This window comes from Leuciscus leuciscus (assembly GCF_965113295.1).
Source record: "Leuciscus leuciscus genome assembly, chromosome: 20".
NCBI classification, from domain to species: domain Eukaryota; kingdom Metazoa; phylum Chordata; class Actinopteri; order Cypriniformes; family Leuciscidae; genus Leuciscus; species Leuciscus leuciscus.
The window spans coordinates 20,027,204-20,040,970 of NC_138744.1; the positions used below are offsets into that span (position 1 = coordinate 20,027,204).

The window sequence follows — 13,767 nt, forward strand, 5'->3', positions numbered from 1 at the left end:
TGTACATTTAAACATCAAATATCTTTTGATTAGCTGTGATTGTGTCAGGCCTTACAGCAGTTTTGTATCCATTGTGGACATGCAAATGCTTGTTACTGGGAACTTGTATGGTTAAATTTTAGCTCATGCAGAATTGTCAATAGTGAAAGTACAGTGAAAATAGATAATGGCTCTTCTAAATAGTTCACATGTAAGAGTATTAACATAACCAAAACAAATCCTCTAAGAAAGAATAGCAACATTTCAGTAATTGGACATTTTGGACAAGCTTCTCTCCTGGTTCTTTGCTGTAGACATGATTAACACCTCTCTCGACTCAATCTTCATTCCCTCTTCTTTTTCCACAGGGAGCAGCACTGCTGACTGTCTGCGGTCCCTGCCGTATCTCCGGGGAGAGCAGCTCTTGCAGAGGGAGAGAAAGCTGGCCAAGGTGCAGACCCTGGTCCTCAAGGAATGCTGCCGTAAGTGTTTCCCAGGCAACGGAAACCTTTAACCAGGACCTCCAAGTATTCACACGCTGTTCCTCAGTCACCCCAGAGCAGCACATCGCTAATCATATTCCTCTGGTCACACATTCTCAGTCTCACCTGTGCGCCTTTTGAAAATTAGGAACTCTTTTGAGCGGTAAACAATAGAGCCTTTGTCAGAATCTCGACACCTGCTATGTTAACAGAGGTTTATGACGCATGATAGGCTGTGATTGATAGAATAATTTTGGTATGTCAGAGCTTTGTTATTAGGCTTGTAGCCAATAAATTCAAGCCAGTTGCAAAGGCTGTATCAAATATCTAACTCCTTTTCTATGTAGACCCTTCATACAGAGTAAATATATGGGACAATTTGTTAGTGAATTTATGTTAAAACTACCCTTGAGATACCACAATGTGTGATCATAAACAATTATACTCTTTAATAAGGCACTTAAGTTGCTCCAGTGGGAATGTTATTGTAGTAATTGATTTTTAAGTTATTACAACAAAACGTTAGTATGATTACTGTGAGACATTTAATGATGGACCTCATCTGTGGCTAGGGCGACGAGAGGAGGTCCAGAAGCCTGCCACCATTCCTGTAAATGAATTGAAGGCTTTGCTGAGTCTGGCCAGAGAGCAGTACCTTCAGATGCACGACGCCACACTGCCCAGAGCCTCTAAACACAACCAAACTTCATCTTCTAATAAAAGTGGTGAGGGGTACTTTCATACACAGCAGGTTTACTTTAGGGATGCATCATTTATAATCATTTTTATGGACCATGGTGGAAAATATTTGTTATATTGTGAACTGTGATTGATATGATGTATAATATTATAAATTAATCATATTTAATATAAAAAAACTCCAATATAGACCAGTGCTTGTTGACAGGTTTTAGTTCATTACCCAGATTTTTGTTTTACATTAAACATTTGTTCACTGTTCAAAAGTTAACAAAACGTGCAAAAGCTAAACATCCTAAAATTATCATTGACTGCATTATTTTTAATTTTATTTTTAAATGATTAACGTGCCACAGGCTGAACTGGAAAAAATTCTTTTTTTATTGGGTAAACGAGAGAAGTGTGACTGACTAAAGGTGTGTTGCATCACATTTTGTCCAGCAAAATTGTCGCAAGTGAAATCCAGTAATTTCAATATGAATCCATGCAACTGGAAATATTTGCAAGGGTGAAATATTTGCCTGCGCTGCTTGGTTTGAGAATTCTGTGTGAGCTGTGCTCCAACCCTGATTAAAGGTACCTGAACAAGCTAGTCAAGGTCTACAGAGTTACAGGTAGGTGAGTTTGATCAGGGTTTGAAGTAAACTCTGCAGGGCAGCTGCCCTCCATGGCCAGATTTGAGGAACCCTGCTCTACACTATTTACAATAGACAATGGACCTTTTTTTTGCCTGTGATTTCTGTTAATGTGACTGCACAGTGCACATAACCAAATATCAACGACAGGTAAATATGCAGCAAAATATCGGAGAGTTTAATTCGAGACACCTTTGTGCCTTTGATGTCAAAAGATATAGGAGGCCCTTATATTATTTGCATACTTGGTTTAACACTGTGTTCTTATTAAGATTGTTATTATTTACTTTATAAAATAATAAAAGTTAACAATATTAACTTTTATTTACTCCCCTTGTTGCTCTTTCTATCCATTACATGTTCTTCCAAAGACGTGAAACAATCTTCTCACACAGACTGGCCTGAGAGGAGCGTCCTACAAAACTACGAGAACATACAGAGAGTCCGACAAAGGTCCAGGTAAACAGTCTTGTACCATATCACATTAAATGAAAACTCAGAATATGTTTGTTCACCACATTACCATTTCTGGAGGCCTGGCTTATTGTCTCTGTTGAGGGCTTATTGAATCTCAAAACAATGTATCAGATGAGGAAATAGCTTGTGCATTGGTGGTTGGAAAAGTACATTTGTGTTTAGTTGGATGAATACATTTCAGTGTCGTCCACAGGTGCAGACTGTTCAGTAGTGGTTCCTCTGAGAGTCTGATGGGGCCTAAAGATAGCCAGAGGGGAAGTTCTACACTGCTGGATGCCAGAGAATTGCTCAAACACTTCACCCCTGATGGACTGCCTAGCGGAGAGCTACAGCCGCTGCCAGTGCTTAGAGGGTTGGTCATACACACAGTTTCTGACATGATATCTCTTAATGACTTTTCCCCCCTAGCTTATTAAAACTGCAATTTAAGTCCCACAAAACAAGCAGGGAGCATGTGTGCACATGGTAGAAAGTTTTAAAACATCATTCAAGTTTCTTTATTTTCAGCTTGCACTGCTCTTGAAGGGAAAGTTCACCCAAAAATGAAAGTATTTTATTTACTCACTCTTACGGTTTCAAACCCACGACTCTCTTCTATGGAACACAGTACGTGAATATTTAAAGAATATTCTGTCCACCCCTTTCCATATATTAAAAATGAATGTGGCCTTTCAAGTTCCAAAATGACAACAACAAAAAAAGCGGTGTAAAAGTTTTGAAAAATTGATCCATTGGAATTGTGCACTATACAGTATTACATATAGCGTTGTGTGAGGAACAGACCCATATGCAACAAAAATGGCACATTGGTGCCAATTGCATTGTTTTTAATCTGCCAGATGTTGACAGTAAATCCTGACAGTAAATCCAGCCCTCAAATGGGTCCATATTAAAGATCTACTGAAGGGAAGATTTTCAGTAAATTCTATATATAGAGATAGATAGATAGATAGATAGATAGATAGATAGATAGATAGATAGATAGATAGATAGATAGATGAGGTATGTGTGTATATATATATATATATATATATATATATATATATATATATATATATATATATATATATATATACATATACATATACATGCATACATACATACCTCATCTATCTATCTATCTATCTATCTATCTATCTATCTATCTATCTATCTATCTATCTATCTCTATATAGCAGTGTAGAACTTCCCCTCTGGCTATCTTTAGGATTATTAGGAACACCTGTTCAATTTCTCATTAATGCAATTATCTAATCAACCAATCACATGGCAGTTGCTTCAATGCATTTAGGGGTGTGGTCCTGGTCAAGACAATCTCCTGAACTGCAAACTGAATGTCAGAATGGGAAAGAAAGGTGGTTTAAGCAATTTTGAGCGTGGCATGGCTGTTGGTGCCAGACGGGCCGGTCTGAGTATTTCACAATCTGCTCAGTTAGTGGGATTTTCACGCACAACCATTTCTAGGGTTTACAAAGAATGGTGTGAAAAGGGAAAAACATCCAGTATGCGGCAGTCCTGTGGGCAAAAATGCCTTGTTGATGCTAGAGGTCAGAGGAGAATGGGCCGACTGATTCAAGCTGATAGAAGAGCAACTTTGACTGAAATAACCACTCGTTACAACCGAGGTATGCAGCAAAGCATTTGTGAAGCCACAACACGCACAACCTTGAGGCGGATGGGCTACAACATCAGAAGACCCCACCGGGTACCACTCATCTCCACTACAAATAGGAAAAAGAGGCTACAATTTGCACAAGCTCACCAAAATTGGACAGTTGAAGACTGGAAAAATGTTGCCTGGTCTGATGAGTCTCGATTTCTGTTGAGACATTCAGATGGTAGAGTCAGAATTTGGCGTAAACAGAATGAGAACATGGATCCAGCATGCCTTGTTACCACTGTGCAGGCTGGTGGGTAGGGCTGTACTCAACCAAAGAAAAAGTCCTGAAATTTTCGACTAAAAATCGACTAAAATCGACAAAAAATGACGGTAGAAAACAAAAACGTTAAATTAATTAGATGCGCACTGTGCGCAGTACTTGGTAGCCTTGTTGTCCGCCTAAATGAATTATAAATAAACATAAAAAACTAGTAGGCTATTTGCAGTATATTAAATCGTTTTTGACCTAATTATTTTGCACTGAAATGAGTCTGACACTCGAGTCTGTCGGCTCTGACAGCGTTGCATCACGTGCACCTGCGCAATATCATAGCTTATGATTTCCGAAAATAGTACTATGTTGTCAACTAGTGATATCATCACAAGAACTGTTGAGGAATATGCAACATAATTTAGACAATTATTTTTGTCATATGTTATAATAATAAGTTATAACTGTCAGACACTATCATTTCACCGTGCATGTCCTCGCACCGAGCGAGGCTGAACATGAGCTCAGCTTCGCAGCTGAGACACGAATAGACTATTAACTTAAAGCTTTTACTCTTAATAAACACAAAAGGCACGTCCACTTTAATAAAAAAAGAATATTTATTAAACAAACCAGATCAAGAGCAGAAACGAAATAAAGTGCATAACTGAAAAATAAAGCATCCTAGGCTCAAAACTAACACAACCAACAGCACAGCGCAATTGCGCATTAGGCTCCAAATAAAAAATAAAAAAGTTAGGTTATCACACTAAAACATTGAAATATGCTAATTCTGATATGTTCATATAGCCTACTCAAAACAGACAGGGCAAGCTAACGCAGACAAGTGAGCTTACCACTTTTAGATGATATATCATGTTTGTCGTCGAGCTGTGGAAAACTGTTGCTTGCAAACTTTGCATTCGACCTTTTTCCTGTTATCAATTTTAACAAAATGCTGCCACACTGTCGATTTCTTTGTTGTTGACATGTTAGAAGAGGACTGACTATTAAACGCTCTCACAATTAAATAAATAATATTCAGCATTAAACCTTCTATAGTTATCGCTCTCTCTTGGGTTGGGCTAATCCAAAAAAGGTGAAAACAAGGGGGGTGTTCTGAAGACAGACTGTTACAGTGAAACAAGGGTACTCTGAAAACACCCCCATTAGCAGTTAGTGCTTTCCACCTGATGAAATGAGCGTGCCTCAGCGCGGCAAAACTGATGAAATAAACGCGGCAAAACTGATTAAATGAACGCGGCAAAAAATCGACCAATCAGAATTTTGGTCGAACCAGAACGTATCGACCAATTAATCGACTAATCGACTGGGACAGTACAGCCCTACTGGTGGGGGTGGTGTAATGGTGTGGGGGATGTTTTCTTGGCACACTTTAGGCCCCTTACGGTGCGTGTCCACTACACGGCAAAACTCCGCTCAGTGCCGCTGGAAACGCTATAACGCCTCCGCTTTGGAGTGTGTCTGTTGCGAGTGTGTTTAATCTCTGTTTTTTTACAACACACACACAGTATAATTATTAGAGATGCACGCGATTACATTTAGAAATAGACCAACTTTGTTTCCAAATGCACCAAACAAAGATCCTTTCAGTTGTATAAACTTTTATAAAACCAGCCAATATAATCACAATAAACACATCCAAAATGAAATATTTACATATATATAACAACTGCAAAGCGTCTAATTTGTAAACAAAATGATTTCCGCACTAAATCCAGCATAAACTCCGGCACAATTTGCATATTTTTAAAATCTCAAGACAGACGTCACATCCCGAACCTCACAACAATTGGATTCTTGCAACAATTTTTCGCTTGATATTTGCATAAAGTCGAGAACTGCCCAACCTTTTGACGCTCTCGGTCGCTCTCAACGCTTTCTCCGGTCCGCTGTCAATCCCAAAATGCACTGCGCGAGCGTGAAGCTCGACTTCCATAGGAATGAATTGAAAACGCTCGCTCCGCTCCGCTCGCACCGTGCCAGTGGACACGCACCGTCAGTGCCAATTGGGCATCGTTTAAATGCCACGGCCTACTTGAGCATTGTTTCTGACCATGTCCATCCCTTTATGACCACCATGTACCCATCTTCTGATGGCTACTTCCAGCAGGATAATGCACCATGTCACAAAGCTCGAATCATTTCAAATTGGTTTCTTGAACATGACAATGAGTTCACTGTACTAAAATGGCCCCCACAGTCACCAGATCTCAACCCAATAGAGCATCTTTGGGATGTGGTGGAACGGGAGCTTCGTGCCCTGGATGTGCATCCCACAAATCTCCATCAACTGCAAGATGCTATCCTATCAATATGGGCCAACATTTCTAAAGAATGCTTTCAGCACCTTGTTGAATCAATGCCACGTAGAATTAAGGCAGTTCTGAAGGCGAAAGGGGGTCAAACACAGTATTAGTATGGTGTTCCTAATAATCCTTTAGGTGAGTGTATATATACATATACATATATATATATATATATATATATATATATATATATATATATATATATATATATATATATATATATATGTATATGTATATGTTTTAGGGCTGGTAATCGATTACATTTTTTAAAACTAATTAATCGCACAATTTGCTGCGATTAATCGCATTTCCCCCAAATTTGTAATCATCAATATTTAAACGTAGAATCACTCATTAAATTAAACGACACATACAAAAATGGGAAAAAAAGAAAAATGTCCACACAAATTGGACAGAAAATAGCCCTATATTAAAATATTAAACATATTATTCTTCATTCAGTTCTATGCAACATACTCAGACTTAACAGATTAATTTTTTTACTAATTATCAAAATAAAATATAGTCATACAAAGGTATTATTACCACAGCATGTGATCAGAGCAGGTAATTTTACCATTGTTGCCCAGCATGGCTATACCAGCTCAGCAAACAGAAGTCTACTACTGAGAAATTTCACGTTATTTGAGCGAACTTTGCTTTTCCAGTGCGTGATCGGTACATGATTGGAGTGTTTGGGCCATTAACAACAGAGCAGAACGCGCAGCACAAACACGGAGCGGAACATTGAGCAGAGAGCGCAGCGCGCAGACACTCACACACACACACGGAACGGAGAGCACGGCGCACACACGGAGCGGAAAAGACCCGGTTGAAGTTATTAAACAAGCTACGTGAGAATGAAACCTGACACGGAGGGGCCTTTTCAATAGCAGCCACAACAGGAAGTCATTAAAACGAGGCAAAACAAAAAAGGTGCTGCTGTCAATTGCGTTATTTATTTTTTTTACGCGTTAAACATCTCAAATTGATCGCAAAGATTAACGCGTTAATTCCCCCAGCCCTAAAAAAAATATATACACACACACACACACACACACACACACACACACACACACACACACACACCTCATCTCTCTTTCTCTTCTCTTTCTCTTTCTCTCTCTCTCTCTCTCTCTCTCTCTCTCTCTCTCTTTATATATATATATATATACCTCATATCTATATATATATATATATATATATATATATATATACCTCATATCTATATATATATATATATATATATATATATATATATATATATATATACCTCATCTATATATATATATATATACACACACACATACACATACCTCATCTATATATACCATTTTTTATTTGCTGATAAACAAACCTGTCATGATTCTAGAAGACGGCATGAGTCATATGGACCACTTTTATGATGTTTTTTTGGTGTTTCTTTTTTTATTTGGGAGCTTGACAGACCTATAGAGACCTACAGACCAGTATTGTAATACGTTATGAAATAATTCAAACATAAAAATACAAAATAAATAAATCAAAATTTAAATGGACAAATCAATAGACATATTTAAAACTGTTTAATGCATGCTTTAAAATGTAGTTAAATACAACAGGTAAATAGTAAATAAATAATTTGATGCATGTTTTAAATTGTATTTTTTTTAAATGTCATATGCGTTTGGAACGGAGGTTATGTACTAGAGCACAATACCAAAGATAATGAAGTCTTATTGTTTTTTTTACTTTTTTAATAGATTGTGAAGGTTTCCCACATTACTGGCCCTCTATCACACAATCTCTAGAGATGTTCCTATGTATTTAAATTCCTTAACTGAATGTCTCTGAATGTGGTTTGTGTTTTTGTTGTTTGTGCAGCGAACATGCATTTCAGTTGTCTCCTGACCTCACACCTAGAAAGGTTACTAAGCTCCCGTTCTCAAAGGCCGCCAGATCCCACTACCACGGAATAGAGTAAGCGTGCCGTGCATGTGTGTGTGCATCTACATAAAAAACTATCCAATAAAAATATATCCTCCTTATTTTCTCCTCCATCTTCTCAAGTATTCTCTGGTTGTGTTTCAGGTTCTGTCTGGATGAGTGTAAGGGTCTTGAGCGAGACCGTGGCTTTGTGAAGCTGCAGTCTCGTCTAATAAGATATGAGACCCAGAGTACATGCTGTAAGGAGCCCTGCCCTGTGCCATTCACCCTCAGCCCTGCACCCTCCCCAGCTGTGCTGTCTGAACCGGGCAGTGTACCTGATGGTGAAACTCTGCACAGCGAGTCCCGCCTCAAACGCCGCTCCCGCGAATCAGACCTCCAGCAACACAAGAGGTTAGAACACTGTATGCATAATAATGGTGAAGGGTCATCTCATGTCTTTTTGTTATGTATGAGTGGTCTTCCTTTTTATATATATTTTTTGCATCAGGTAATATTTCCTTTTTAAATTTAGAAAATTCTGTCATTTAATCACCCTCATGTCATTCCAAACCCGTAAGACTTTCGTTCATCTTTGAAGCACAAAACACAATATTTTAATGACATTTTAGAGATTTTTGTCCCTCCATTGACAGTCTAAGCAACTACCACTTTGATGCTTCAAAAAGTTCATAAAGAGAACGTAAAACTAATCCATATGAATTGAGCTGTTTAGTCCAAATTTTCTGAAGAGAAAATGATGAACAGATTGAATTCACATATATTCACATATAGACATTCATCAACGCACACATCAGATATGGTAAACGGAAGCTCAAGCGTGTTCGCTTGATGTCAGAGAACCAACGAGGTTCATTTTTGTTACGCAGCACATTTGGGCTTCCTCAAGAAAGGTTGTTTGTTGCACGTCAAAGCAATTACAGTTAAGCGTCTGTTTATGTTCACTGATGAATGTTTATTTGTGAATAAATTCAATCTGTTCAAACTTGACTATCTCGAAACTTGACATTCATCATCTAGAGACCCTCATGGCAAAAAGTTGTCAAAAATAATTTTGATTGGTGATTCATTCACACTCGCGACTGGTTGCCAAAACGTTCGAGTAGGCAGGGCCACTTTCACTCTTGAATGCAGTGAGAGATTTTCACCAAACTCGTTAGACTCATGTACGAGCTCATTCTGTGGTCACACAAAAAATCTGTGGCAATTCACCACTTGGTGGCACTATAATATGAAAAAAACAACTTTTAGTCCAATTGGCTTGAAAATTGGCATTGTGTCTTTGTCCAAGTTTCCATGATGATTTATGAGGACATTCGTGTATCTTGAAAAACATGGCAGCCATTGGCCAATAAAGTTTGAGCACCTATTAGACCAGGTTAATAGAGGCCGATCGAAACAAAACTCACTGGGCCTGTTTGACTCGTGTCCCTAGAGGTCTGTAGCCTGGTTAAAACCAGACCATTCTCAGTAGTAACTGAGTTATGGTCTGGCAAAGCTGCATTAATAACTCATTTCCAAAGGGGCGTCACCAACGGACGTCGCTCAAATGCCTTTGGGCGCAATTGGATAGACCTAAAACCAATCAGAGCGATCGTCATCGTGTAAAGCCATATGCTGCGTCCTAAGTTACACTACGCCATAAAAGTATGTACTCTTTTTGTGAAGAAAAGGAATTTACTTTTGAATGTGTAGCAAAAAAGTAGGCAAGCTTTGGGACATACTACTTCGTCATCTTTATCGGACGGATCTGTTGCGTGCATCCTGTCATGTAAACTGCCCTGTCAATCACCTTGTCACAGTTAAAATCCTCTATTAAATCTAAAGGAGAGAAATGTAGTAGCACGTTCATCTGCCAGTGGGTCTTTCATGGAGACTATCCTCGTGTGTTTGCAATTTGAATATAATAATGCATTTAAAAGTTGATGCGCTTCACCAACGGACGTCGCTCAAATGCCTCTGGGCACAATTGGATAGACCTAAAACCAATCAGAGCGATCGTCATCGTGTAAAGCCCGCCTCAACGTTTCTGATTGGTGCCGCGATTTCTAGGCCATGGAAATGGGCTTGAATGAGCTCTTTGCCAGACTACTTCTCGAACCAAATCTAAATTTGCCGGAAGTTGTCTGGGTTTTCCCAGGCTAAGAGGTCTGTGCAAAGTTTGAAAGAAAGCGGCCACCGGGTGGAACTATAACGTTTCACACCCTATATATCACGCAACGTATCACACAAATGCACAATATTCATATCATATTTTGAATCTCCTCTTTCTTAATGACTTTGCCTCTAGAACCACTGCTGTCAATCAAATCATTCGTTAAATATTTGAGAAAAAAAGAACTTTCTCGAACTCCTCGTTGGCTATTTGTCCGATATGCTCGAAACTTGACATGCATCTCGACACCCTCATGGCAATATTTATCTATTAAACCGTTTAGCAGATACAGAAAAATAAATGCTTAAAACCATTTTTTAACATTTAAATGTATGGTGCACCTGTATTTTATGTTTATATAATTACTTTACAAAACAATATGTGAAATGCTTACAGACATTAAAAGATGTTCAGAATTATATATCCCAATAACACTGAAAACATTTTTGTGTTGAAAACAGACTTGCAGTAAGCATTTTGCTACCTGTCATTAAAATACCTATATCTACAACAAAATACATGTGCATGATATAGTGTGTGTTAAGTATTTTTGTTTAACCCTTTCAATTATGTGTGTTTTAGCATATTCTCCATCATGGAGCCCTTCATTTCGGGTCACAGCATAAAGGTCTTAAAACGCTTGAACCCAAATAATAATTGCTTGCAGCTATATTTTTTCTATGCTTTTTTTTGCATTGTAATATAAAACCTGTAGCTGTAGTTTGCCTTTTTTTGCAAAAAAATTTTTGTCAGATAAGTTTAGTGTTTTGTTTTTCCTTCATATTTAAAATATAAAAATGCACATGACATGTGGACTAAAAAATATATATACGAAAATGTGTATCGTGGCCAGGAATAAAGAATTAAGTATTTGTTCCTATGGATTAAGATTTCGCTCCCTCGTTTTAATAAATCGTGGCCACAATGAACTAATTCATTCCCTCGTTTTGATTGAACTAAAACAAAGGAATTATTACAACCTGGCCACCGTTTAGGAAACCGAGAGAACAAATTAGTAAAACGTGCTGACATATTGGCAAGTTTTATATATGTGTGTGTGTGTGTGTGTGTGTGTGTGTGTGTGTGTATGTATGTATATATATATATATATATATACACACACACACACACACACACACACATATATATATGTGTTTGTATATGTATGTGTGTGTATTTATTTATTTATTAATTTATTAATTAAACAAAAAATGATGGAAAGGATGAAACTTTGACATTCATTGCAGCGCTGCTCAGTAATTTTCATTCATTGCTCATTTCCCACTTTGACAAAGCCATCAAGCGCCAATCTATATTCAATTTCGTTGTGAGTGACGTATGATGCAGTCAAATGCATGTAAAGTGATGGGACAGAGGGGCAGAGGAAGGCAATGATGAGAGCTGGGAGAACTAGAATGAGCCACACAGGAGAATCAATATTTGACGTCTTCAGAAAATTAGAGTAACTCGATAAACATTATTTTGACTGTCTAAATGAATGGCACACTGGTGTGAAGTGGTGTGTAACGATGGCTTGACTTATGTAAAGATCGACAAACAGAAGATCATTAAAACAGCCTGTCCTTGAAACACCCTTATTTCTGATGCAGGACATCTAATGATAGGCAAATTTATGCATTTTTTTTCTATAGATAATGTGATAATCGTGTACATGTGGGGTATATATATATTTGTTTGTCCACATGTACACGTTTGTCGATCTTTACATAAGTCAAGCCATCGTTACACACCACTTCACATCAGTGTGCCATTCATTTAGACAGTCAAAATAATGTTTCTCTAGTTACTCTAATTTTCCGTCAGATCATTGATTCTCCTGTGTGGCTCATTCTAGTTCTCCCAGCTCTCATCATTGCCTTCCTCTGCCCCTCTGTCCCATCACTTTACATGCATTTGACTGCATCATACGTCACTCACAACGAAATTGAATATAGATTGTCGCTTGATGGCTTTGTCAAAGTGTGAAATGAGCAATGAATGAAAATTACTGAGCAGCGCTGCAATGAATGTCAAAGTCTCATCTTTTCCAGCATTTTTAGGTTAAATCACAAAGGACCTCTCTAAATGTGCTTCAAACATGGCAGTGATCAAACGTCTAATGTTTGGCCTTCTTTGTCGCCGCAGAAGCCCAGCGTGCATTGGATGATGTGTTGTCAGAACATGAGGTTATTGACTTTTTTTAAAAATGCTGACCCACTGAACTCCAGGGACCACATTAATTTTAAGGCCTATCATCATCTCAGACTTTGCTCCGCTCTGAAATTACCACAGCGGTGTCACATCATTGGGAGCTAAACGCAGGAGCCAGGAAATTTATGTTTAAGGCTGATGCTCCTGGAACAGAGTTTTTTATTAAACAGGCTTAGAATGAGACTGCTAGAGCTGAGATCTCCAGAAGAAAAAGAGGTAGAAGTGTGTGCTCCAGTGCTTGAGTAGATCCTCACATCAAGTCATTTTGATTCAAGGTTTGATGTTAACAAGAAAGTGAGATTGAGGGATTGATGATCTCAGAGAAGCAATATTTTACACAATCCACCTCATCCCCATTAAAATCCCTTTCTGCCGCTCGTAGGTTCTGTAAATCAGAGAGCTCTGAATCTCTGGGTGCAGGTGGCACTCACCCTGCAGTGGGGGCTCTACGGCAGCAGGCGGCCCACTCGCGCTCCAGCTCGGGTCTGGCCAGACGTTCTGCTTCTGTAGCTGACCCCGCACTCAGTCAAAAACCCAGCCAGACCGAGTCCCGCTCCCAGAAACACAACAGGGTAAGTGCTAATTACCAGATCAAAGAGAATTTTCAGACCTTCATATTTTCTGCTGAAATTTGGGGTAAAATCTACATTAGCATGCACTATATTGGTACCATTTTGTTTATCATGTGAGATTAGGTCATTAGAGATAGGTTAGAGTTTTAGATTAGATATTGGTTATAAATAGGTCAATATTGGGTATTTTATTGTCCATGCTTATTTTTATATTTGGATGACCTTTTGACGTCATCTAATGCTCACTCAAAATTAATCTTTAAAAGAAAGAAAGTCATTTTTTAGCAAATCTCTAAATGAATAGAGTCAATCTCTATCAATAAATGAACAATCTCCAATAATGACTGACTAACTGCATTATCCTGCTTATAACCTTAAAAATGAACAAATAAAGATATGGGCATGAAATATTGATTCAGGTGCTAAGAGA

The 13,767-nt window shown here is 38.2% G+C and overlaps 1 protein-coding gene across 2 annotated transcripts in view; it reads left to right on the forward strand.

The window, feature by feature from the left end:
* The window catches only part of mtbp (MDM2 binding protein), a 35,740-nt gene that overhangs the window by 17,684 nt on the left and 4,289 nt on the right, over positions 1-13,767 (forward strand). For both annotated transcript variants that reach the window (XM_082149981.1, XM_082149982.1), the window contains exons 13-19: positions 348-461; positions 1,034-1,186; positions 2,167-2,254; positions 2,466-2,624; positions 8,337-8,432; positions 8,544-8,792; positions 13,148-13,337. In XM_082149981.1, the coding sequence (XP_082006107.1) occupies positions 348-461; positions 1,034-1,186; positions 2,167-2,254; positions 2,466-2,624; positions 8,337-8,432; positions 8,544-8,792; positions 13,148-13,337 (1,049 nt within the window). The remainder of the gene's footprint in view (positions 1-347; positions 462-1,033; positions 1,187-2,166; positions 2,255-2,465; positions 2,625-8,336; positions 8,433-8,543; positions 8,793-13,147; positions 13,338-13,767) is intronic.